This window comes from Patagioenas fasciata, chromosome 2 (assembly GCF_037038585.1).
Source record: "Patagioenas fasciata isolate bPatFas1 chromosome 2, bPatFas1.hap1, whole genome shotgun sequence".
NCBI classification, from domain to species: Eukaryota; Metazoa; Chordata; class Aves; order Columbiformes; family Columbidae; genus Patagioenas; species Patagioenas fasciata.
Window position 1 is genome coordinate 23,435,645 of NC_092521.1, and position 23,388 is coordinate 23,459,032.

Below are 23,388 nucleotides of genomic sequence, written 5' to 3' on the forward strand. Positions count from 1 at the left end.
GACCTTCCTTGCCCGCCTGCACCTGGCCCACTCCCCGCACGGGCAGCCCCAGGCGCGCGCGAGACTGGACGGGACGGGGCGGGGCCGGGCGCACGCGCACGGCCGCTCAGTAGGCGCGCCGTCGATCCGCTTGTGCGTACGCGCGCTCTGCCCCCCGGCGCCCCGCCACCCCCCCCCGCTGCGCACATGTGCTCTCACGCAGGCGCATGCGCCCTGGCGCCGAGCCCCCACCGCCCCCCGTGACGTCGCGAGGCGCAGGCGCGTTCCCGCCCGGCCATTTCCCCCCCTCGACCGCCGCGCATGCGCTGCAGCGGCCATGGCGCCGGCGCCACGCGACTCTCCGCCCTCCCCCGCGGCGGCGCCTGCGCGGTGCGCGCGCTCGGTGCGTGGCGTGCGGAGCGGTGGGGGCGGGTGGGGGCGGGGCGGGTATATATAGTGCGCGGCCGGGGCGGCGGCCTCCCCCTTGTCCCCCGGCCGCCGTCGGAGCTGTGTGCGCAGTGCGTGTGCTCCGGACAACCGGACACGCCGGCCCGGCCCCGCCGCACCATTTATTACTAAAAATATAAAAAAGCCAAAAAAAATCCAAAAATCCTAAAAAACCTTAAAAAAAATTCTCCCTTTTTCCACCTCCCGTCAACCTTCTGCAACCGGCCGGTTTGATATAAAATAACCCGGTGAAGCGAAGCCCCCGGACCCGGCGCAGCCGAGAGGAGACACAGAGCGAGCCCGACCCCGCCGAGACCAGCAGCCGCCGCCAGCTCCGCCAGGCCCGGCACAGAGTGAGCCCGACCCCGCGCCCCCGCGCAGCCGCCTCCCGCAGCCGTTAAGTTTCGAATCCGCCTCCGGCGTGCCCCCCGCCCCGCGCCGCCACCGCCGGCCGCTGCCCTCACGGACCGCCGGGCCGTCGCGGCCTCCTCGCCTCGTCAGCGCCCTCCCTTTGCCCTCCCGTGCCGGGAGACGGCGGCAGGATGAACCCCAGCGCCCCCAGCTACCCCATGGCCTCCCTCTACGTGGGGGACCTGCACCCCGACGTGACCGAGGCCATGCTCTACGAGAAGTTCAGCCCCGCCGGGCCCATCCTCTCCATCCGTGTCTGCAGAGACATGATCACCCGCCGGTCCCTCGGCTACGCCTATGTCAACTTCCAGCAGCCCGCCGACGGTGAGGGGCTGGGGCCGGGCCGCGGGGGAGGGAGGGAAGGAGGGAAGAACGGGGGATCGGCGGGCGAGGCGGCGTGAGGGGAGAGCTGGGGCGGGAGCCATGTTCCTCCCCCGCCCCCACCAGGGCTCGGCGCGGCCGCTCCCCCCGGCCTCTGCCGCCGCCGCCCCGTATCCATTTTGCCCTCTCCGGGCCGACGCCGCTGCTGCCGGGACGCGGCCAAACTTGTCTCCGCGCGGGGGGAAGTTTGCGGCGGGGCCGCCGCTGCTGACACGCGGCCTGGGGCCGCCCGCGCCTCGTGGCGGCGGAGGGGGGAGGGAGGCGCCTCCGCGCCGGGAACCGAAAGCCGAGGCGGGTCCTGGGGTCGGGCCCGGGCGCCCCCGCCGAAAGCCTGGGGCCTGGCGGAGCTGCCTCGGGTGGGCGGCTGCGGGGAGGGCGGGGGTGTGCAGGCGGCTTTTCCACAGGTTGGCACGTCCGTGCGCGGCCGCATCAGGACTCGGAGATGAAGGCTAGCTCAGAGAAAATATGATAGTCATTAGTACCTTCTAATAAGTACGCAGAAGCAGGGTGTGTGTGCGTGATTAAGGGGCCAGAAGAAGGAAGTAGGGCGGACCGGGATCGCTTGGTGGTTTCGCAGGCGTCCAGTCAAAGGCCAGGCTGAAGCAATACGTTAAAACACCATGGCAGAGCTGTCACGTGTAGGGACGGCATGAAATTACTTGGGTCTCCTTGCTGCACTCTTCCTGTAACAAATTGTGTTCTGATCTGCAGAAGACTCTCTGGCATTGTGTTTCCCAAGTCGTGTTTTTATTAGACTTACTTGACACAATGTGTTGCTGGTTCTCTAAAGTTATGTCAGTAAAGAAACTTTCCATGTAATTCTGGTCGTGTTTGTGCTAAGTTTGGCAAACCAGCTTGCTCTCTTGGAGGGTATTTTGATAAAAGAATGAAATGGGGCCAGTTCTAAGTTTTGTGGAGTCCAGTAAGAAGAAAAAATAATTCAGCCAGGGAGACTGTACTTGATTTCAAGTACAGTTTAGTAAACAGTTTTCTGTTAAAATTGTTTTATTTTTAAGCGTATGAAAGTGAGAAATTTGCATTACAAACTTTTCAAGCAATTAGATTAACTGACTTTGAAAATACATGGCCATTATCAGATCAGACTTTGATGTACCAATGATATCTGTATGTAGGTAGTAAAAATTACTGTCTTATGTTTTTAATAAGGCAGATATTTCATTTATTATCAACTTTCTCACTTCAGAGAGCTTTTAATTTATTCAGCCATTGTTCAGAATGAGATTATTTGAATGCTTGTTTTAACATTTTTTGCTTTTATTTGATAAAGCCTGTAGTACAGTTTACTCTCAAAAAGGAAAATAAGGAGTTAGCACAGTTTAGTACTGTGATGTGATAATGTCAAGGCAGAAGTTGAAGGTGATTCAAATGTTTCGTCTCCTTAGTAATAACAGAATTCTGTAAGGGCCCACTCTGTCGTGTCCATTAGTTGAGCAACCTGTTCAGCCCTACATCTTATGACTTAGTTTGTCATTTGTCGAGTGTAGGAACAAATACAGCTTTTTAACCTGAGCAGTATACTTGCATTCAGAGGTTGAGATGGTGCCTCTTATGAAAGTGCTGTTACTTTAAATATTATAAGCATTTTTCAGACTTTGGGAAACACATACATTTTATTCTGCACATAGTCCAGTTCAACTACAAGTATTTCCCATATGTATCAACTTGCATCTGTTATGTATCTGCACTTGTTTAAAATAAATGATATTGTGTAATTATACTTCTGCAACATTTTTAGAATTTTGTGTTCTTGGAAAATACTTAGAAAGTATTTGCTGGTTTGGTTTTTTTTTTTTTCATATATCATTCTGCTTACTGAAGCTTTGAAATAGTAGCTCTGAGGATGAATGGTTATTCTTACAGTAATACTGCTTTCATTTTGATTCTGAACTGGCTGTATTTTCTTGGTTTAGCCTATTCTTAGCTACATCTCAGGCTGTGCTTATTAAACACCTAGTAACAACTAGCTTGGGTTTTGAAAACATCTTTGAAGGTGCGTTTGACATTACCAGCTGTCTGCAAACTGGGCATCTCAGAGCTCTTAAAAAAACTAATTAGGCCTGATTACACATTTGTGAGGTATGCACATGTTTCACATTTGTGACTTTTCTGAATTTGAGTCATAGTCCGGAATAAAACCCAGGCACTCTTGCTTAATCACTAAACTTGGGTAATCTGAAACTGCACTTCTCCCTTCAGATCTTTTGAATTATGTTTCCAGAGGTTTATTTTTTAATGACTATTGCTATGTACATTTAGCTCAGCTTAGAATTAAGTGTATATTCCATGTGATTTTGAAATTGTTACTAAAGTGGACTGTCCAGTTGCTCACAACTAAAATGGGAACTGGTGACTCATTCAATAAAAGCTCCAGCAGAATCAGCAAAAGTACAGCAGGGGTAGGTGTGTCCACTTGGTAACAAGTTAACTGCTATGGGGAATTGCTTCCTGCAAACCACTGCGCAGCCTTTTATGGCTGAAATGTAATCAAAGTAAGCCAGTTTTACTAGTTGTGAATTTTACTGAGAATAGCTTATATCTGGTTGCAGATGTATTCTAGAAATGTTTTAAAATATAGTGTGGAGTGACGGTGTGGTGTTAGTTAAGCAGAAACTTTAAATTTCTTGTAGTTCTACTCCATGGAACAGATGAAGAGAGCTGTTGACAGTTTCCGTGCTGTCCTTGTCTTTATGGAGAAATTACATCACTCTGCGAGAGGTGCTCACTAGTTGTTCAGAGCAGTGAAGTTTGTGAAGGCCTGTGTGTGGACCCCCTTGGATTCAGATGTTTGTGAAATATGACCAAGCACACACATTTTTGAGGAGTTTCAGGATTATTCTAGAATCAATTAACATGAATTAGAAAAGCCTTTTTTTCTAGTAAAGGAAGTTCTGTTACTACTTCTGGAAATAATGAACTGTTTGTTGCTGGAACTTTTGCTGGTGCTGGCAGTGATAATTCTAATGACTTCCAGGGCGATACCAAAGCATTAGATGTTTCTACTGTGTCCAGTCTGATATCCACAGTTGTTGTTTTTTGTTTTGTTTTTGGTTTTTTCTTTGCTCTTTTGTAATGTAAAGTGTTCCTGTGCTTTTTATGTCTCTTTATCAGTATCTGGGTTGTCTTTTCTCTCCTGTTTAGTTTATATTAAAGTCTGTGAAAGCTTTGTGAATTTTACTGAATTTTTATTTTTTGTGGCTTCAGCTTTAATCAGTTGTTGACTTGCTACTGTCACATGAATATGTAGATTTTTTTTTTTTTTTTATACAAGAAAATGTTAGATGTCTGTCTTGCTAAGTTCTACAGATGTCTTTCAGATAATAGAATCTTCAAATTCACTTGCAATCTGAAAATGTGACAAGAAAGGATGTAAAACATGGTCTATCTGCTGAACTAGAGGCTGGTTGCAAATTTTCTTTGGCCATGATCTCCAACAATATAGCTAAAGTAACAAAAACATAAGAGTTTTCACAACGTGGTTTGCCCTTGAAGGGACTTCTTGTAAGAAAAGCAATCAACTGACATGGTTACTGTTTTTAAGCTAGTACTAAACTGATTTCAGTCTTGTTAATATCACATTGCTCTACTATATGCAAATTGCAGTTAAGTGAATTAGTACCAGTGGGTGTGACTTCAGGTATTTTTTAGGACTTTTTTCAGTGTTCTTCCAGACATACAAGAACAATAACAAAAAGGAGCTAATGTAGGAGAATGAAGTATGTCTGCCATACTTGAGAACTGCTCCTTTTTCTTGCTTAAACACCTTGTTCACTTAAAACATCACAGACATGCCTTGTTGCTTTGAAGGGACATGAAAACTGAAGAAGTCTTGATTACTTCCCTATCTAAATACACTGAGATGTTAAATTCAGGCTTTGAAAAGTTAGTTATGGAGTTCTACTGGAAAAACCGCTCCATTGGAGTAACAAAACCTGGTTTATGTCACTTTGTTTTGCTGTTTCAATGTTCGCTCCTTCATTTGTCTAGTATGTATTTCTTCGTCTATGTGCTAGTTTTAAATCTCTTTGTCCCTTGCTTTGAAGTCCTTCACAGATCTTTTTTGTCACTAAGGAAGGAATTGTGTGAAACAGCTGCCTGAACCAGGTTTGGACTACACCTAGCAAAAAAATTTGATCAGTTTAGGGTATTGGTGATTTAGGATTCTTACGCTAGTGTTTGCAAAAAAAAAAAAAAAATCTACCTGATATAGGAGTGGCCAGCTGATTTTCACAAGTGTTAAAACTTTTCCTTCTGTGGAATAAATCATGATTGCCATGGCTTGATACATTTTCTCCTGTCACCAAACCATCTTTTCATAGTGGGGTCCAATCCTTTAGGTGACTTAAGGCTATTTGTTTAGCTGACTTGTCCTCTTTCCTATGTCTTAAGTGCAGCTTTTGCTGCGAAGTATTTGCCAGTTTTCATTTGCATAAAACAGAGGGGTTTTTATTTACATTGGGGGTTTGGGTTTGGATCTTGTTGCTGTTGCTGGACTTCAAATAATAAAAATGTTACGAAGAACTGTACTTTGAATGCTATTTGTGTGTTTGTTAAGATAACTTCAGTGTTTCCTACTAATTTCCGTGACGTTTTTCCAGCTGAACGAGCTTTGGATACCATGAACTTTGATGTCATTAAAGGCAAACCTGTGCGCATCATGTGGTCTCAGCGCGATCCATCTCTACGCAAAAGCGGTGTAGGAAATATCTTCATCAAAAACTTGGATAAATCAATTGATAACAAAGCTTTGTATGACACATTTTCTGCTTTTGGAAACATCCTATCTTGTAAGGTTAGTAGAAAATTATTGGTTTGTTTAATGTTTTGGCACAAAAAAACTCCTCAATTTATGCTGGGTTTTACAACAGGGTTTTTCTTTAACAGGTGGTATGTGATGAAAATGGATCCAAGGGTTATGGATTTGTACATTTTGAGACACAAGAAGCTGCAGAAAGAGCTATTGAAAAAATGAATGGTATGCTGCTTAACGACCGCAAAGTGTAAGTACATAAATATGTAGCTGGGGATCAACAGACTGAAATTCATTTTACAGCAGACAGCTATTTAAAGCTTACCTAGAAGTGACAGGTTGTTCTAAAAGTTTCTAATTTTAAAGTGGAGTTAGTATTTTAGTGCTAGGAATACTACGAATTTTACCACCTGCCTATTCTAAAGCCAGAATACAGTTCAGAAAAGGCTAATAAAGGACTCAGAGGAAAAATATTGTTGTGTTAGTTGTGTTACAAGCCAATGCTGTAATGAGGATTTGGGAACTTCTCTGGTTTTCTGATTTTGCTCGTCTGAGATAAAATACAATCCATTGGGTATTCTGAATAATACTTCCTTTATAAGAGTTGTGCGATAGGTACATTATTCATTTTTTGGATGAAATTCTAGTGTTACTCAGTCCTGAATAGCAGTCAGATTACATTAATGTTTTTATATTAATGTCTGTTAATAGGCATATCCAGGAAATAAGAGTAGAAAATAAAACTTACAGAAACATAGTGTTTTAAATAGTATCACTGTTGTATACTGTAGGAAGAAAGTTATTTGACTGCTTTGTTAGTGATATCTAGGCTTGGATCGGGCAAGAGTACCTCACAGTTATGCCTAAGGGATTGTTACAGTATTGGGTATAGTTGCAATAGAATAGCTCTGTAAATACTTGAGAAAGGTTCGAAAAAGGGTAACAGAAATCAGCATCAGCTTACCATCATGGATTATTTTTACATGTAGAGATGGATGGATCAAGCCATAAACAAGGAGAACATAGATATATATTTTGGAGCTTCAGTTTTCCTGCTTGTTCTGTGTTTGACTGGTGTACTATGGATATTTTTACTCAGCTTCCATCTTTATACAGTCTTTTAAAATTAGTAAAAAATGGTCAGCATATAGTTATAAAAGCACATGATTTGTGTAAACTTTGGTAAAATATATCACGAGAGTTAATTTTGCTTTGAATTTCTATTCAGGCTAGGCTCTTAAAAGTGAATTAAAGTACTTCACTCACTATCAAAATCTGCTGAACACATTGTACTATCACTCTTGCCATCTTTGCTTACTATAAATCTGGTGAAGTCAAAGTTTAAGAAAACGTTGAGTTACTGTGTGCTACTTTATTGGATTTGTCAGATTTGGAACCATAAAATTGGACAATACAATAAAATTTGAGAGCAAAAGTCTACAATCAGAAATCTGTTTTAGCCATGTAACATCTGTACTGGAGTAGTTCCCTGGCTCGTAGAGTGTTGTATTCTGCCTCTGTTCTTTCTCTGATGGTATGAACTGACCTTTGGTGTTCCCAGCCAATTTGCAATGGTATTTGACTAAAGAACAAGTTGAACTATTTATTTCTCTATGCCTACTTTGAAAAAAAAAAAAAACTTTGATATAGACTGGAAAGGTGTGTAAGGAAGTGGGGGAAGTTAGCTAAATATCCCTTGCTTAAAAACTGGATTGGCAAATGGTAAATCCTTTAAGGCTGCCAAGTTTTTAATATGGCCGAGGGATTATGCTGATACCTAGAATTTCTGTTTAGCCACTACTAGTACTCTTTCCCGTTGTCCAGCTCTTGTTGCCAAAGTCTGTTTTATAAGAGTGAACAATCTCGCCAACAGCTGGAAAAGCATTTTTACGCTAGTAATTGTGATAAGCACACGGATGTGGCAGAGGATGGTGACATTGTTTTTCTGATAGCGTTTTATTGTAAATATTTTATGTGAAGAAATTCATGCCTATAGTTAATGAAACTTTTCAAGAATAAAGTATGATGCCAGAGGATTAAAGTAAATTTTTAAACCTTGACAGACTTGCTTTAGTCTACATTATTCTGTTCTCCTGCAACTAGATTTGTTGGAAGGTTTAAATCCCGCAAGGAACGTGAGGCAGAGCTTGGAGCCAGAGCAAAGGAATTCACCAATGTTTACATCAAGAATTTTGGAGAAGACATGGATGATGAGAGACTTAAGGAACTCTTTGGCAAGTTTGGTAATGTCTTAAAGTTTAAGTTTATTTAGACATGAGTGAGCTTCAGCTTATGTCTCATACCTTATCTGTACAGTGCCTTGTAATAGAAGGAATCAGCTGGCTGACTGATGTCGATTTTAAAAAGTACTGAAAAGTTGGTACTTCTAATTTCAGATTCAAAGTGCAGTAGCATCCACTGCAGAATTTTAAATAGGTAGAATAACACATGTAATAATGTCATCAGAATTGTTTCTGGTAATCTGAAAATAATGTGTCTAAATAGTCTTTTTAATAGGTTTTTCAAAATCTTTTAAGCCGCAAATTAGGAGTGTGTTCTGTTTTAGTACAGATAGATGCTGTTCACTACAGGATACATGACAAGTGAATTTGCTATTGCTTTCATTGACCTGCAGACTTAGTATCTCTGTGTTCATTACTCACTTGCATTGCAGTGGTTCACCTTAAGTGAAATTATAAGGAACTTTTCCTTTGGCAAGCTATTTGGTTCTGTCTTGATCCTCAATTATGCACAACAAAAAATTATGGCAGGCATGTGATCATGATCTAGAAATATATACGATGCGTCACCATCCAAACAGGAAATGGCAAACTGCTCCTTAGTTAAAGATTCTTATACTGATTTATAGGACACGTGTATTTTATTTTCAGCCATGTGTGGGTTTATTTTGGTTTGGGTTCTATTTGTGTTTTATTTCCTCTATGCTTTTGCTGTTCTTCAGTGGATAAAATGTGAAGCAAGACAAAGCCTTGTATGTGGGATATTCTATAGCGGCCCTAAGCAGCATTTACAGGAAATTCCTTTCTGCTACTGAAGCACCTGTAATTAAAATGGTAGTGAATTTAGCTGCCTTATCTGTCTCACTTGAGTCTGTGAACTGCTATTTTTCGAAGGTTTACAGTTGCTAAACTGAGATGACCTTTCACTGGGATAAACAGTGAAGCACACACCTAATGGAAAGACCTCTGCTCTGGCTTTCAATACTTGTTTCAAAGGATGGAAGCACTAATGCTTTTTGAATGTTGTAATTTTTAATGAGGAAAACAATTTCATTCCCTTTGAGGTGACACTTCCACCCCATTTTACTTGATATTACAGTAGGAAAGAAACTCAGCATGGCTGACATCAGCCATAATGGCTGAAGTTCAGTGTCAGGGCAAATGAGCAGTTCTACATTAATGGGTGATGTTTACTGGATATTATTATTGGTGCAAGAATCCTTTGTGATACAAGCAAAACAAGCTAAATATTAATACTTCTAAACAGGATGTTCAAAACATGAAGAGAATACACTCTGTGTACAAAGCATAAGTATTTAATTATCTTTTTAGGCCCTGCCCTGAGTGTGAAAGTCATGACCGATGAGAGTGGAAAATCCAAAGGCTTTGGCTTCGTTAGTTTTGAAAGACATGAAGATGCCCAAAAAGTAAGCTTTCGGACTTCATTTTAGGAATTCTATGCCTGAGATCTGAATAATGTGTTTCATAGAGTGATTTGAAATCTTGTAAATTTGACAAGGGTTTTTCATTGTTGAAGGACACTGCAAGAAACAGGTGTCTGCTCCCTAAATGACTTAGCATAGTTTGTGTCATTTAGAGTGCTTTCTTCTGAGTAAATGTCAGTGGCTTTGAGCAGCGTATTAAGTAAAGATACTCTGAGACACTTGGAATTAATGTAGAAATGGGGAACCTTTAATAATTTAATAACCTGTTGTAGCTGGGCTTCAAGGTCTCAATGAGGTTTGGACTCTGTCATGCTGTGCAACACACAAGCGTAGTAAATTGTTACATCTCAGCAAAACACAGATGAATCATTGGATGCAGTTTGGTTGCACAAAGCATTTGTGCAAGGCAGAAAGGATTGTGTTTTCAGACTTCAGCACTGCAAAGTCAGCAAGAAAGCTATTAGTTTTGTGGAGCATGTTTGGCACAGCTGTAAGAAAACAGTCAGAGCCCTGTGATATTGCTTTTACTCTGAAGAGTAACTTTGAAAGAGGGGCCCTCTTAATGCGTATATGTGTCAATAATGTGCCGGTATGCTGTAGAACTTCATTCTTTGTCAGCTGGTTGCTTTGATGTGTCAGTTGACTGTGGCAGTGGGGACATAGCATCAAGAGAGAAACTCAGCACAGAACAAATGAGAGCAACAAAGTTTGCTTTTCAAAAGGCATTTTGGTGATTTGTCAGTACTGCAAGTGTACAAGCAAGAGATTAGAACAAATCCTGTCTGCCTTACATCTACATTGTTCAGGCTTGCATACATTCATCAATGAATTGTTTCTCTTAGAGTAGCCAGAATCACATGTTCGGTGTTTTCAAGAACATTCGAATATCTCAGTAAATACATGTTTATTTGCTTTGATCATGAAGGTATACGATGAACTGGTGACTTCTGGTTTTACATTAATTGAATAAATCTACCAGAATTTTCACATCTTAATAGTTGTAACTCAAAACAGCATAAAGAAGAAAAGTTTGTATTTTCTTGCTCTTTAGGTATGTCTTTAATGAAAGATGAAAAATTAGGGAAAAAAACCCCACATATATGCCAGCTATAACTTAACATACAGTATAAGAAAATCTGATAGATACTACAGTTTCAGATGTTACTTTTAAAAAGAGAAATCAGGTGTGTGAATTAGAGCTTTTCAACCTGATTTGTGTTCTTTTCTCTGCCTTTAGCAAGATCAGGCTGGAGAAATAGTTCTTCAGTATGTGTTTTGATTTGTTTGGTTTTGTTTCCACAATTTCATATAAGAAAGGTTTTTTGCATACCCTGTGACTTTGACTGGGCAGAAGCGCATTCAGAAATCAATTTCCTTTTTACTTAAAGCAGAGGGGTCTTGGGTTATTTTGTTTCAGCTAGTGATCTTTTAGATGGGTTGGCTTTTTTTTTCTGGAATCCTTATGTAACTTTTTCTATTTGAATTACATTTTCTTTCATATACCTGAAAAACGTTGGAAGGCAAAGCACTGCTAACCTTTTGTTTATTCATGAAGGCTGTAGATGAGATGAATGGGAAAGAGCTCAACGGAAAACAAATCTATGTTGGCCGGGCCCAGAAAAAGGTGGAAAGACAGACGGAGCTGAAGCGCAAGTTTGAACAAATGAAGCAGGACAGGATCACCAGATACCAGGTTCAGTTTTAATTCAAGAGGACTAACTTTATTCTATTGTACTTTTAGACTTTCACAAACCATTTACTTTCTAAAATAACTTGCCTTTTTTTTTAGGGTGTAAACCTTTACGTGAAAAATCTCGACGATGGGATTGATGATGAGCGTCTTCGAAAAGAATTCTCCCCATTTGGTACAATCACTAGTGCCAAGGTAAAATTTACAGCTTGTGCTTATCCTTTCTGTGAGAATGAACCATGATCCTTCACCAAAGAGTGATTTATTTCATTGACTAACAAATGTGACCCGGTCGCTTATCACTGCTATGTACACAGACATCTGCTTTCTTGATTATTGTACAACTCAGGTGAAACACATATGATCAACCTTTCTTGTAATAAACTGAGTACTGTTAGTAATGTGAGGCAAATGACATCTTTTCAGTGTGATAATGTGCTCATTATTACTTCACTGAGATTTTCATTTGTATTCAGTTAACAGCTATTAATTAAGCAATTATATTTCTTTTTGTGAATCAATTCAGTCAAACAAACCTGTGGCCTCACTTCCAGTAAGTTGAAAAAAGAAACTCATGCAGTTGAGTAGATACACCATCCTCTTGTTTTAAAACTCAATTTTGTACTGACAGGTCATGATGGAAGGTGGCCGCAGCAAAGGATTTGGGTTTGTGTGCTTTTCATCACCCGAAGAAGCCACCAAAGCTGTTACAGAAATGAATGGTAGAATTGTGGCTACTAAACCATTATATGTAGCTCTAGCCCAGCGTAAAGAAGAGCGCCAGGCTCATCTCACCAACCAGTATATGCAGAGAATGGCAAGTGTAAGAGCAGTACCAAATCCTGTCATCAACCCATACCAACCAGCACCTCCTTCAGGTTACTTCATGGCAGCTATCCCACAGGTATGCATAGAGATGAGCAACTGAATGTTTCGTACTATGTATAAAATCTGTTTGATTTAACAGTAAATATAACTATTACCATGTGTCCATAATTTCAGCATTCTAATTTCATAGCAGAAAGGTGATGGACTGTTCAGAATGTCATTCAAAGATAACAAAGTTTCACAATGTTTTTATATTTGGCAGACTCAGAACCGTGCTGCATACTACCCTACTAATCAACTCGCTCAACTTGCTAGACCTAGTCCTCGCTGGACTGCTCAGGGTGCCAGACCTCATCGTAAGTCACTTTACATTTTTGTAGTGATTGGGGTAAACTCCATAGCATTTAGCTTTGCACTTTTTAATACATTTTCAGGGCATTACAATTTCAGTCTTGTCTTTGTCATGTTAGTGGTATTACTTCTGAACTCTTTTCACCACTCAGTGTTTCAGCATGTAACTTGATATGTTTTCTCTAAAACACAGCATTCCAGAACATGCCTGGTGCTATCCGCCCAGCAGCACCCAGACCACCATTTAGTACCATGAGACCAGCTTCTTCCCAGGTTCCACGAGTCATGTCAACACAGCGTGTTGGTAAGTTCATTTATGCAAACTTTATGCTAGTATCATCTTCAAGTAGCTACTGTAAATATTGTCCCAGCAAAGACTCCTGCTGTGATCCCATTTCTTTAGCATGAAGCATTTCTTCTTTTAGTGTGCGTTTTAATAATACTGTATGACAGCTTCTGCCATTTCTAAACATCGTTGTGGCAATTGTAATAATAGGTTGCATGTGGAAATACTGGCACGAGAAAATTTCAGCTCTTATTATTTTGTCAAAGAATACTCTGAACCATTGTCATGTGTGCAGAATCTGCACGTCACTGAGTGAACTGGAATTGATTGTAATGGAGTCTTAATTCTCTCAGGATGTATTAGGTGGTAGTACTTTTTAGCTATTCTACTTCATGAAAGTATCTTTTTTTATTATAACTATGGACATAATGTGATCAGGAAATCAAGTGTCCTTGGAGATTAGAATGGAATTAAAATAATACTCAACCAAAGTGAGTATTTTCTTACAGATCTTTTTTCAATAGCATGTAAGAAAAGCAATTAATTAGTGAAGTGACTGGAAAGTAACATCCAGGACATTTTGAGCTTTCAGCCTTCAGATAAGACCAGTAATGTGACAGTTGACAAAACTACTGAGATGAATCTATGATATAATACCTAAATTGATTATTCCATTTGAGTTTTTTTTGTAACTTGTACAGTGTAAGCTAAATTAAAAAATGAATTATTCATATATGCCATTACGTTATTTTTTTCAGCTAATACATCAACACAAACAATGGGTCCACGTCCTGCAGCAGCAGCTACTGCAGCTACTCCATCTGTACGCACAGTACCACAGTACAAATACGCTGCAGGTGTTCGTAATCCTCAGCAGCATCTTAATACACAGCCGCAGGTTGCTATGCAGCAGGTATGTAATTTTAGGAATTGATCCATACTTCTGCTGGGTTGTTTTTTTTTTGTTTTGTTTTGTTTTGCAGAGCAAGGAGGGGGACACTTATGGTTAATAGTTGTCTTTGTTATCCTAGAATTCAGGCTCTGCATTGTGGCAGCAGAGTTATAGTCTTGGGATTTTAAGTATTTTTTAAGTTCACCTGGGACAGTTTGTAATCCTGTGTTAGTAACTTCATGTTTTCCAGTTGCTGAATAGTCAGAGTTCTCCTTGTGTTTGCTCCACAATGGAGCAATTGATACTGATCTCCAGCATCACTCAGCTATAACCAACAGTATTTGATTGAATTGACTTAGTTGTAATTTCTTCAATGTCTCTGACAGTGTAGGCATTATTTGTGCTGGGTTGTGGAACATTGGATATTTGAAGCTGCACCTAATTATGAACTAGAATTTGATTTTTAAACAGTGTTTAATTAATTTGCAGCCTGCTGTCCATGTGCAAGGTCAGGAACCCTTGACTGCTTCCATGTTGGCTTCTGCCCCTCCACAAGAACAAAAGCAGATGTTAGGTATGTACATGATACCTTTCTCTATGCCACGTAGCAGAAGGGGACAGTCCAAGTATTCTTTTATCAGTCTTGAAATGTGGAATAAATGGTTTTAGCAATAGAACAAGGTGTTTTTTTTCCCTTAAATCTGGACTGTATTTGTCAGATTGGATTTGTCACTGATAATTTTTTATCTCTGCAGGTGAACGTCTATTTCCACTCATTCAAAGCATGCACCCTACTCTGGCGGGCAAGATCACTGGGATGTTGTTGGAGATTGACAACTCTGAACTCCTCCACATGCTCGAGTCTCCTGAGTCTCTTCGTTCGAAGGTAGGTGGACTTCTGCCTTACACGAGCTTTCTCATCCATGAACTCTACACTGATTTAACAGGCATTTGTGCTGGCACAGCGTAGTAGCAGTAATGCAACACTGACCCAGGGCAAGAAGTGAGAATATCCTCTTTCAGAGGGTGACAGTGACTTACATTAGTGTGAACTGGAACTGTAATGTTGTCCTTTTTAACAATGCAGACATTGTTTGTATGTGTAATTTAAACTGTTCCATTAACTAAAATATACCCAAATCACCAAGCTTCCTGTTAATTTTTCTTTTTTACTTAACAGGTTGATGAAGCTGTAGCCGTACTACAAGCCCACCAAGCTAAAGAGGCTGCTCAAAAGGCAGTTAATAACCCCACTGGGGTTCCAAGTGTTTAATAAGTAAGTTTTCTGAACACTGCAGTTTTGCAGTTGACTGGGGCAATAGTCCTTGGTCCATGGCCTTACAAGCAGCCTGTTTCCAGGCTCTGTGTCATATGCAGCCACAGAAAGCAGCAGCTATGGTCACAATTGTAAACAAATTTTTGCTCAAGCCTGTTGTCTGGTTCTGTAGCTCTTGGTTAGCAAATGCTACTGACATTTTGTCTAGCATATTTAGCTGGAATCAAAGCATTGTTTTTAACAGCACATATAGCTGAAATTATTTCTAGGCCTGCATGCAAAAATGTGCAGTTCTGTCAAACGCTGCTATTCATACTGTTGTTCAAGAGGAACTTGCGGAATTGAAGTAAGCTTAAAGTGACACTCCAACCCTGATTTTCCTTAGAAATTAAATAGCTTATTTAAACTATAATTTGTATATACTTGCTGAAATCTGAAATTGCACAGTAAGTGAAAACTAAACTACATATTATCTTTTTGGTGAATTTAATGTCAATTAAAATACTGATTTTTCTTTATTGCCTTCTGTGAGGTTAGTATCTTAATTTTGCGTGACAGGAAGAGGCAAAAGGTGGCATCTTTACAATTTTGAAAGGGGAAAATGTTGTGGAGTTGAGGATGATGTAGGAGCCTATTCCATTCAATTAAGTTTTGCCTGTCTGTGAACTTCCCACATTTGTAGCCATCAGTTGAAGATGCTTACGTTAGCATTTGAACACTTAACTTTTTTTTCCTTGATCTTTTCATTTTAGCAACTTACCTTTTGGATGTGGAATTTGAGTCATGGTTTTTCCACGCTTCTTTCTTTTTCCTTTTTTTGCTGGTGATGCTTTCACATGGGAGATAAACAAGTGCTGAATGAATTGTCTGTCTGAAACAAAGATGCTCAAACTTTGAGACCATTACTCCATATGCTCCATGATGTTGTAATAACTGGAAATTGAAAATACTGCTAATGCCAGTTATTTGATAAGCTGGCACCAAGAGTAGAGGTGACCTGCAGTCCCATTTAGTTACAGTAACAAATTATTGGGTGTAGCCAGTGTCCAAGGCCATGCTGTGCAAGGTACTGTTTAGTTGTCTTATTGAGTATCACTTGGGATACTTTACTTCCCGGTCTTTAAAAAGTGGGGGGCACACCTCTGATACACACTGCTGGTAAAGACCTTTAGTATGAATGATACTGTGAAAGCCCGAAGTACTGTCAGACTTACCATTGCAGAAGGCATGTCAGAAAACATAAGGTGCTGCTTTAATTTTAGAACCTAACAACATTGTTTTTGTTTGCAGAAAGATCCGGGACTACAATCTAGAACTTCGCTTCACCGAAGAAAAAAAAAATCTAAACATGGAAAAATTATTAAATATTGAGAAAAACATTGCAAAATATAAAATAAATAAAAAAAGGAAAGGAAACTTTGACGCTTATGTACAGAGCAACGCCGGGGCTAGCATAACAAATGCTAGTCCTAGATTACTTATTGATTTAAAATTTAAAAAAAATAGTAAAATAAAAAAAATACAAATTAATGTTTTATAAACCCGGGGGAAAAGAATTTTCAGCACAGTACAAAAATTTAAAGCATTCCTTTCTTTAATTTTGTAATTCTTTACTGTGGAAAAGCTCAGAATATCACCACTGTTTTAGTTGACAGTGAGAATTGATAGCTGAGCAAAGAACCATAATTTGGATTATAAAATTCTTGGTTTAATAAAAATTCCTTAAACACTGACTGACTTGTGATGGTTTCTTTCGTACAGTGTGCTTCTCATAAGGTGGTCACTCAGGATGCCAGGTTAGAATCTCACTCTGTAGTATGTTTCAGCAGCTTGTAGAGAAGATTAGCCTACATTTAGCCACCTGTTACTGATAATATGAACTTAGGCATTAAAACAAATGTAAAGAGAAGCTAGGTCCATATCTGGGTTTTAAGTCAATAGCATGATGCCTGAGCTCTGCTCATTGTCTAGTTAGAAACAGACTTTTAAATACCTTCCTTTGAGATGATCAGTTAGAAATGTTGTTACAGAAGGTCTGTGTTGGAGTTGCGTAACGTACCAACACGTGGTCCCATTTGACCACCTACACATGGTGTTCCTCACAGGTTTTGGTGGAAGAAAGAATCTCTACGTAGGTCTCCAGCTGTTGTCTTCAGACGGTGAATGAACCCCGAGGTGGAGGCAGAGTAGACTGGATATAGGAGTAGGAGCAAGGTTTGGCTGTCAAAGTGTTGCAAAATTCCATTGTTGTGAATATACACAAGGTGTTTCTAGGACAAAATGGGTGAGGCTTCAGGTGGTAATGTATTAAAAAATGAATGCATAGTAACCAAAAGATCACACTTTTTACACAGTAAAAATCCTTCTGGGGACAGGACTGTTGAACCCTATGAGTTGGATATTTCTAACGCTGTATTCCCTCAGCTGAATGGCTACTGTTGTTTTTTTGTTTGTTTCATTCTGTTAGTAAGAGACCAATTGATTATTGGTTTAATTTTAGCTTTGCCACATTTGGAGGCTTTTAATGCACTGAACAAATCCTTGTCAAAGGCAACTTTAAAAGTCTCGACTGGCTCTTTGGCAACTGAAGTATTACTACTGAAGAAGAATACAGTTAGGGTGCTTTAAATCAGCAGATTTAAAAACTGAGAAAGTGACCTGAAATTGAGTGCTGTTCCTTAATATTCACTACCAAGATCTTTTCTGTAACTTCCAGTTATAACATGTCAGAGAGCTCTGCATACAGTGAGCTTATGCAAAAATTGGTGGTTTGGCTTTTTTTCTAGCTCCAGGAATCTGTTTCTTTCTACAAAAGGTGACCTTCCTGGTTCATCCTTTTATTTGACTGTCACTTAAAAAATGTAATTGAAAGGGAGGGCATACCATTTTAAAGTAAATTGCTGATTGATCTAAATCTGATCTATTGTACAATACCACAGAAATAATCTTGTCTCACCCAGGGCTGATAGGGCCTTCAGGTCAGCCTGTGCATTAGTCACTGAACAGAACATCCAAGCAAATGACTAATGGCAGCAAAAGTGAGAAGAGCCAACACTAGCACATGACCTGTTCAATTTGCTATGGCACCTTACTGAGGCTGAGAGTTTTGTAGGATTAAAACTGTTAAATGCATAATGAAGACAGAGTAACAAGACCTGCTGTTGTAAAACAAACTTTCACTGTGTAAATTGATTGAAGTTGTACATCTACAGATGGGTTATTCCACAATTGCTGCCCTGCCTTTTTTCTTCCGCTTTAAGAGAGTACCTTCTGCAGACTTGCAGAGTATGAGAGGCATTTTCTACCCAGTTTAGCCCATGGCTCTGTAAGCTGCTTAATCAAAATTGCTAATGCTGGGGGAGAAAGGAAGCAGTGGAGATGGCATGTACTGCTTTCCCAGAGAAAGAGAACAACCTGGTGGGCTGGAACTGGGGAAAGGAAAAGAGATCTGTTAGTCATGGAGGAAGACATCACCCTTAGCCACTGCAGTCCACGGGGCTCCAGTTGCTTTATTTAAATGATATGATTTCTACAGAAGGGGTTAGTGAGCTCTTTCTGGAAAGCTCTCTGAAATCCGTGTTGTTTGCAGGGAATTACAGTGTTCTCTGGACCTTTTGTCTTGGTTCTAAAGCCCTTCAGCGTGCTTTCTGAAGTCCCCCAAAAGGCAATGCAAGACTGCCCTCATTTTTCCGCTAGTATTACGGACCAGATTTTTTCCGTTAAGTGAATTTGAGGAATAAGCCTAGCACAGAGAGGTGAAATTAGTCTGGCATAAATGAATCCTATTTAAAATGGCTCACTTCACTATAAAAGCATTAGGCTAAGCTTGTACAATTCTTACTTTCAGTCCTGTCCTGACTGAGGCAGACTGGGTTAGCATTTAATTTGCAGTCTTGCTGAAGTGTACAATTACAATTAAGAATTCTTGAAATTGGATGGTAAATCCTACAAAGGAAGCAGTTCAGATGAGATACGTTACATGATAAGGGTTTGAATGTACAACCTTAATTTTATGTCTTGTCAACTATAAAACCATTAAAGCTTTGAAGACAGTTTTAAAGACCTAAAAATATTTAGCACCATAATAAAAATGTTCAAGAACTGGATGATTTGAAGGTTTAATGGAAGGTCTAAAGGATGATATGAAGACCTAAGTGTTTATAGGAGTTTCAGGGCCCCAGCAGGAAAGTAAGAGCCCACCTCACTTTTACTTGTTTCCCCCAATAAGAGGTAATGTGTCTTCAGTGAGTCTGCTGGAGTTAAACTAAACTGATCTTTATATTTTGTAAGAATATGCAACTTATTTAACCTCTTACACATGGGGAAACCGGAAAAGGAGGAAAAGAAGGGTTCGTCCAGCTTTGTACAAGGCCTTTGTGAGTGTATCAAGCACTAGTATCTGTACCAGCCTGAAATACCAGGTAGTTTTTGTGATGGAAGGAAGCAGTGCGGCAATTCTGCTGAGGCAATCATGATGGCTTAAGAAAACAAAACTATGGCTTGGTTGGGTTTATTTCTTCCCGTTCTTGATCACATGGTAATTTCCCACCGTCAACTGCAGACATCTATTTAATCTATGTCTATTTTTTCTCTTTTTATCTCGGAGACAGTGAATAATGTGTTTGTCAGTGCTTCTATCAATGTATCTTGAGTACTGCTGTAAAACAATGCACCACACAGGAAAATCACATTATTCAGTTGAGGTAGTGCATCGTCCCCTTGGGTTAATAAGCAGCCTGACTGGCAGTCACTTCCTTTTGCTTCATGTTCCCTCCAGCATGTGTCAGAGGCTTACGCTGATCCCCTGCCGCCCTGCAGCCACCCAGTGCTAAGCTGATTTTGCTGGATCCCTTGGTATTTCATTCTTTCAGTCCTTGCCTGTCTGCAATTCTAACCAGAGCAAATGCTTTGGAGTTTAGCAGCAGCCAAAAGCCTGCTCCTGGCATGAATGGTGACTTGAATGAATAGTACTATATTCGCCATCTGCTTTCCCAAGCAGAATGTGGCTTTCTGGATGACTAAGTTGAAGGTTTGGTGCAGAGGAAGTCTTGATTGCAGGCATTCTTGCTGCTCTCCAAAAGTTTGGGAAATCTGAATTTCACTGAGAGCTGGGAGAGGAGGGGGCAAGGTGATGGAAATCAGGATGTTCCTGAGTCAAGCAATGTCATTCCAGTTGCTAGTTTACACTAATTAGATGAAAAAATTCTATCTTCAGTCTTTTCACCTAGATGCATTTCCTTCTTGGGAGCATTGTTAGTGATTGCTATGGGCAACAGGATGTTGAAAAACAGTCACTTACCATTTTGGATTAGGATTCTCAGCAAAAAAAAAATTTCTGAGTTCTGTGTCTAATAGACCTATTTCTGCTTGGAATACCTGGGCCAGGGCGAGGGGAGGGTGGGCTTGGGAACTCTCCCAAAAAACAACCAGCGTTTGTTTTTATTCTCAATAGGTCCAGGAGTTGTGGTCCAAACTGACATGCTAGAGAGAGACACAGTCTTGCCCTCAAGACCACAATTCACTAGGCTTTCACAATTCCGTGTTTCTGGCCATCCTACTCGGGATGAAGTAGGAAGCTCCATTTCTACAACTGACCCTTCCATTGGAGTTACTCCCCAAACACGAGCAACATTTTCACTCCCTGCTGGAGTAGTTTAAACTACTAGTGAACTCTTCATCGCTTCCCATGTATGTGATTTGAGGTTAGAAATGCCTCCTGAGTAAAGCCAGCACAGGCTTGGATTTACTGGAATCAGAGGCTACTCTCAAAAAGCCTCAGTTCTTCTCTCAGAGGACTTTTTATGATGTAAGTGGGCACTTTGAACTGAACTGTCCTGTCTCCCTTGCCTCCTTCCCATTTTCCCTTTGATCAACTAGTCTTCTCCTTACAAAGAGAAACACCACATCCTGTGTCCCGTTACATCAATTAGCTACCTCATCAACATCATGACAAGTGATATCAAGAGCCCCACACCAGCTGTGTGAGACAAAGCCACAGGAACACTACAAGGTCTGGCTGGGAAATGCTCCAGGTCATCTCTGATGGAGTTTCAAAGGCAGCATGCTGACCTAAAGCAGATCCACTGCTAGCCAAGGGGGAGAGTCTAGGCTCTCCCTGTTCTCATGTGAAGACTTGAAAACTTGTACACCCTCCTCCTGCCAGCTGATATTTGCATTTGGGATCTTGTCTCTTCTGAGCTGCAAGTCAGCATCTCATTCACTGCCTGCCTTCTTCACAGGTTTTTCCTCAATTGACAAGTCAGGAGGAGCACACACACAGACACACAAAAACACCAAGATATGATTCCTCAGCAAGGCAGGCAGAGATTTCAGCGCACCAGCAGCCTAAATGCTGTTCCTTATGCAACTGTGGGTCCATGTGGTATGACTGCAGCTGCAAAGGAAAGCTTTCAGTCCTGCTTACCTTCTGTAGGAGCTGGTCAATAATGATGGATAGTAGCTGCATCCAAATGAAAATGCAGCTGGTAGGGTTATAAATCCTTAGTTTGTGGCATTTGAAGCAAATACAAATTCGAAGCAAATGTTTTCAGCTACACCAAGACCACGAGGTGTCTGTGTAGTTGGAGCTCTCTTTGAAGGACTTGGGCAACAAGAACAAAGGGAGAATATTTTTTAAAAATAATTTGAAAATTAGATTTCTCACTTATATTTGATTTGAATGTAATAATTAAAAATAAATAAATAAAATGACAAGCTGGGCCAAGGGAATGAGGTTGCTGCACATCAAGTACTAAGAGCAGTATATCAATGCCGAATAGTTCCAGCTGGCTATAGCTGTCCAGAGGTACTTTTTTATAGCTCTGAATATGCTTTCAAATGTGATATCTGAGCATTCAGAAAACAAAAATGATGCCCTGGGCAGGCTAACTGGTTTTGTCACATTGCAGTAACTGGGACCTTGGGTTACATGTGGTCCAGGTTAAACTTCAGTTTAGCAGATGACATAAAACAGAGATTACAGTTCAAAAACTGGGCCCTGAACATATTGCATTGTCACAAGTGGAAGCTTGCTTAATCCCATTTGTTGCTACTATTAGAGATATTTGCCACCAAACATAGGTCTTTTTCCTCTCCTACAGTTTTCCAGAAGGGAACCAGGTTCAGGCAGATGAGACCACCAACCTAGAACGTCAGCAGAAGCAGAAAATTCCCACCCACGTCCCGGAGCACAGATCTTTCCTCTGTCTGCCTATACTTCATATTTTTCCACCCAACTAATTCTGCAGGCACTTTGTCTCCCAGGTTACAAGTGGAGATGTGGATTTGCAAAGTGACTTGGTGTGCTGATTTGACTGAAAACCAGTTAATTTTCCTTCATGCAGTTAGAAACCTTTCTTTTTCATAGCTAGCATGGTCATTGTTTGGATTTGGTTTGAGAATGAGAAGATAACATGTCCAGACAGAGTTAAAGTTGTCTGGGAGCCAAAGACATTCTGTGCGCCCTGCCCACAGGCGTGAGGCAGTGAGGAAGGGGGGCATGGATGGAACAGAACTTGACTGACACCCAGACTGAGCAATGAGAGTATTCCATCCCATTAGCATCATGGTTCATATTTAAGGAGAGTCAGGATCTTCTGGCTAGTCTTGGAGCGGCTCGGAGCCAGGACAGAGAATGGTTTGGGAGAGTTCTATTTAGGAGTTTCTTTATTTCGGCCTTTTGCTATCATGCCATTTTGCAGAGATCTCTGGGCCTTTCTGCCTTTTTCTCTCTTCTCTCTCTGGGATCGTCTGTTGGGACCAAACTGGCTTAAGGAGAGAAGCCAGAGAGTGGTGGTCAATGGTGCGGAGTCCAGTTGGAGGCCAGTATCTAGTGGAGTGCCTCAGGGGTCAGTACTGGGGCCAATATTATTCAATATATTCATTAACGATTTGGATGAGGGAATTGAGTGCACTGTCAGCAAGTTTGCTGATGACACCAAGCTGGGAGGAGTGGCTGATACCCCAGAAGGCTGTGCTGCCATCCAGTGGGACCTGGACAGGCTGGAGAGTTGGGCAGGGAATAACCTGATGAAATTTAACAAGGGAAAGCGTAGAGTTCTGCATCTGGGCAGGAACAACCCCAGGTTCCAGTATAGGTTGGGAAATTACATATTAGAGAGCAGTGTAGGGGAAAGGGACCTGCGGGTCCTGGTGGACAGCAGGATGACCATGAGCCAGCACTGTGCCCTCGTGGCCAGGAAGGCCAATGGGATCCTCGGTTGTATTACAAGGGGGGTGGTTAGTACATCAAGAGTGGTCCTCCTTCCCCTCTACTCCGCCCTGGTGAGATCCCATCTGGAATATTGTGTCCAGTTCTGGGCCCCTCAGTTCAAGAAGGACAGGGAACTGCTGGAGAGGGTCCAGCGTAGGGCAACAAAGATGATTAAGGGAGTG

At 41.1% G+C, this 23,388-nt stretch overlaps 1 protein-coding gene across 2 annotated transcripts; it reads left to right on the forward strand.

The window, feature by feature from the left end:
* Window positions 1-448: 448 nt before the first annotated feature.
* On the forward strand, window positions 449-16,727 carry PABPC1 (poly(A) binding protein cytoplasmic 1). Of its 2 annotated transcripts, none has more exons than XM_065830221.2 (15): window positions 449-1,161; window positions 5,835-6,028; window positions 6,121-6,236; window positions 8,090-8,229; window positions 9,559-9,653; window positions 11,227-11,364; window positions 11,461-11,556; window positions 11,993-12,265; window positions 12,452-12,545; window positions 12,734-12,844; window positions 13,585-13,739; window positions 14,208-14,292; window positions 14,474-14,604; window positions 14,899-14,994; window positions 16,285-16,727. In XM_065830221.2, the coding sequence occupies exons 1-14, from the start codon at window positions 969-971 to the stop codon at window positions 14,989-14,991; spliced, it is 1,914 nt and encodes a 637-aa protein (XP_065686293.1). In that variant the 5' UTR covers window positions 449-968; the 3' UTR covers window positions 14,992-14,994; window positions 16,285-16,727. The 2 variants fall into 2 exon arrangements, with proteins under 2 accessions (XP_065686293.1, XP_065686295.1); XM_065830223.2 differs by having other exon boundaries at window positions 8,090-8,220.
* Window positions 16,728-23,388: the final 6,661 nt, after the last annotated feature.

Excerpts from the sequence above, each read along its gene's own strand:
- PABPC1 (XM_065830221.2), top strand. The coding sequence starts at position 969 with ATGAACCCCAGCGCCCCCAGCTACCCCATGGCCTCCCTCTACGTGGGG. Across the intron at positions 8,230-9,558 it reads GGAACTCTTTGGCAAGTTTG|GCCCTGCCCTGAGTGTGAAA; the intron begins GTAATGTCTTAA and ends TTATCTTTTTAG. Across the intron at positions 14,293-14,473 it reads AGAACAAAAGCAGATGTTAG|GTGAACGTCTATTTCCACTC; the intron begins GTATGTACATGA and ends TTATCTCTGCAG.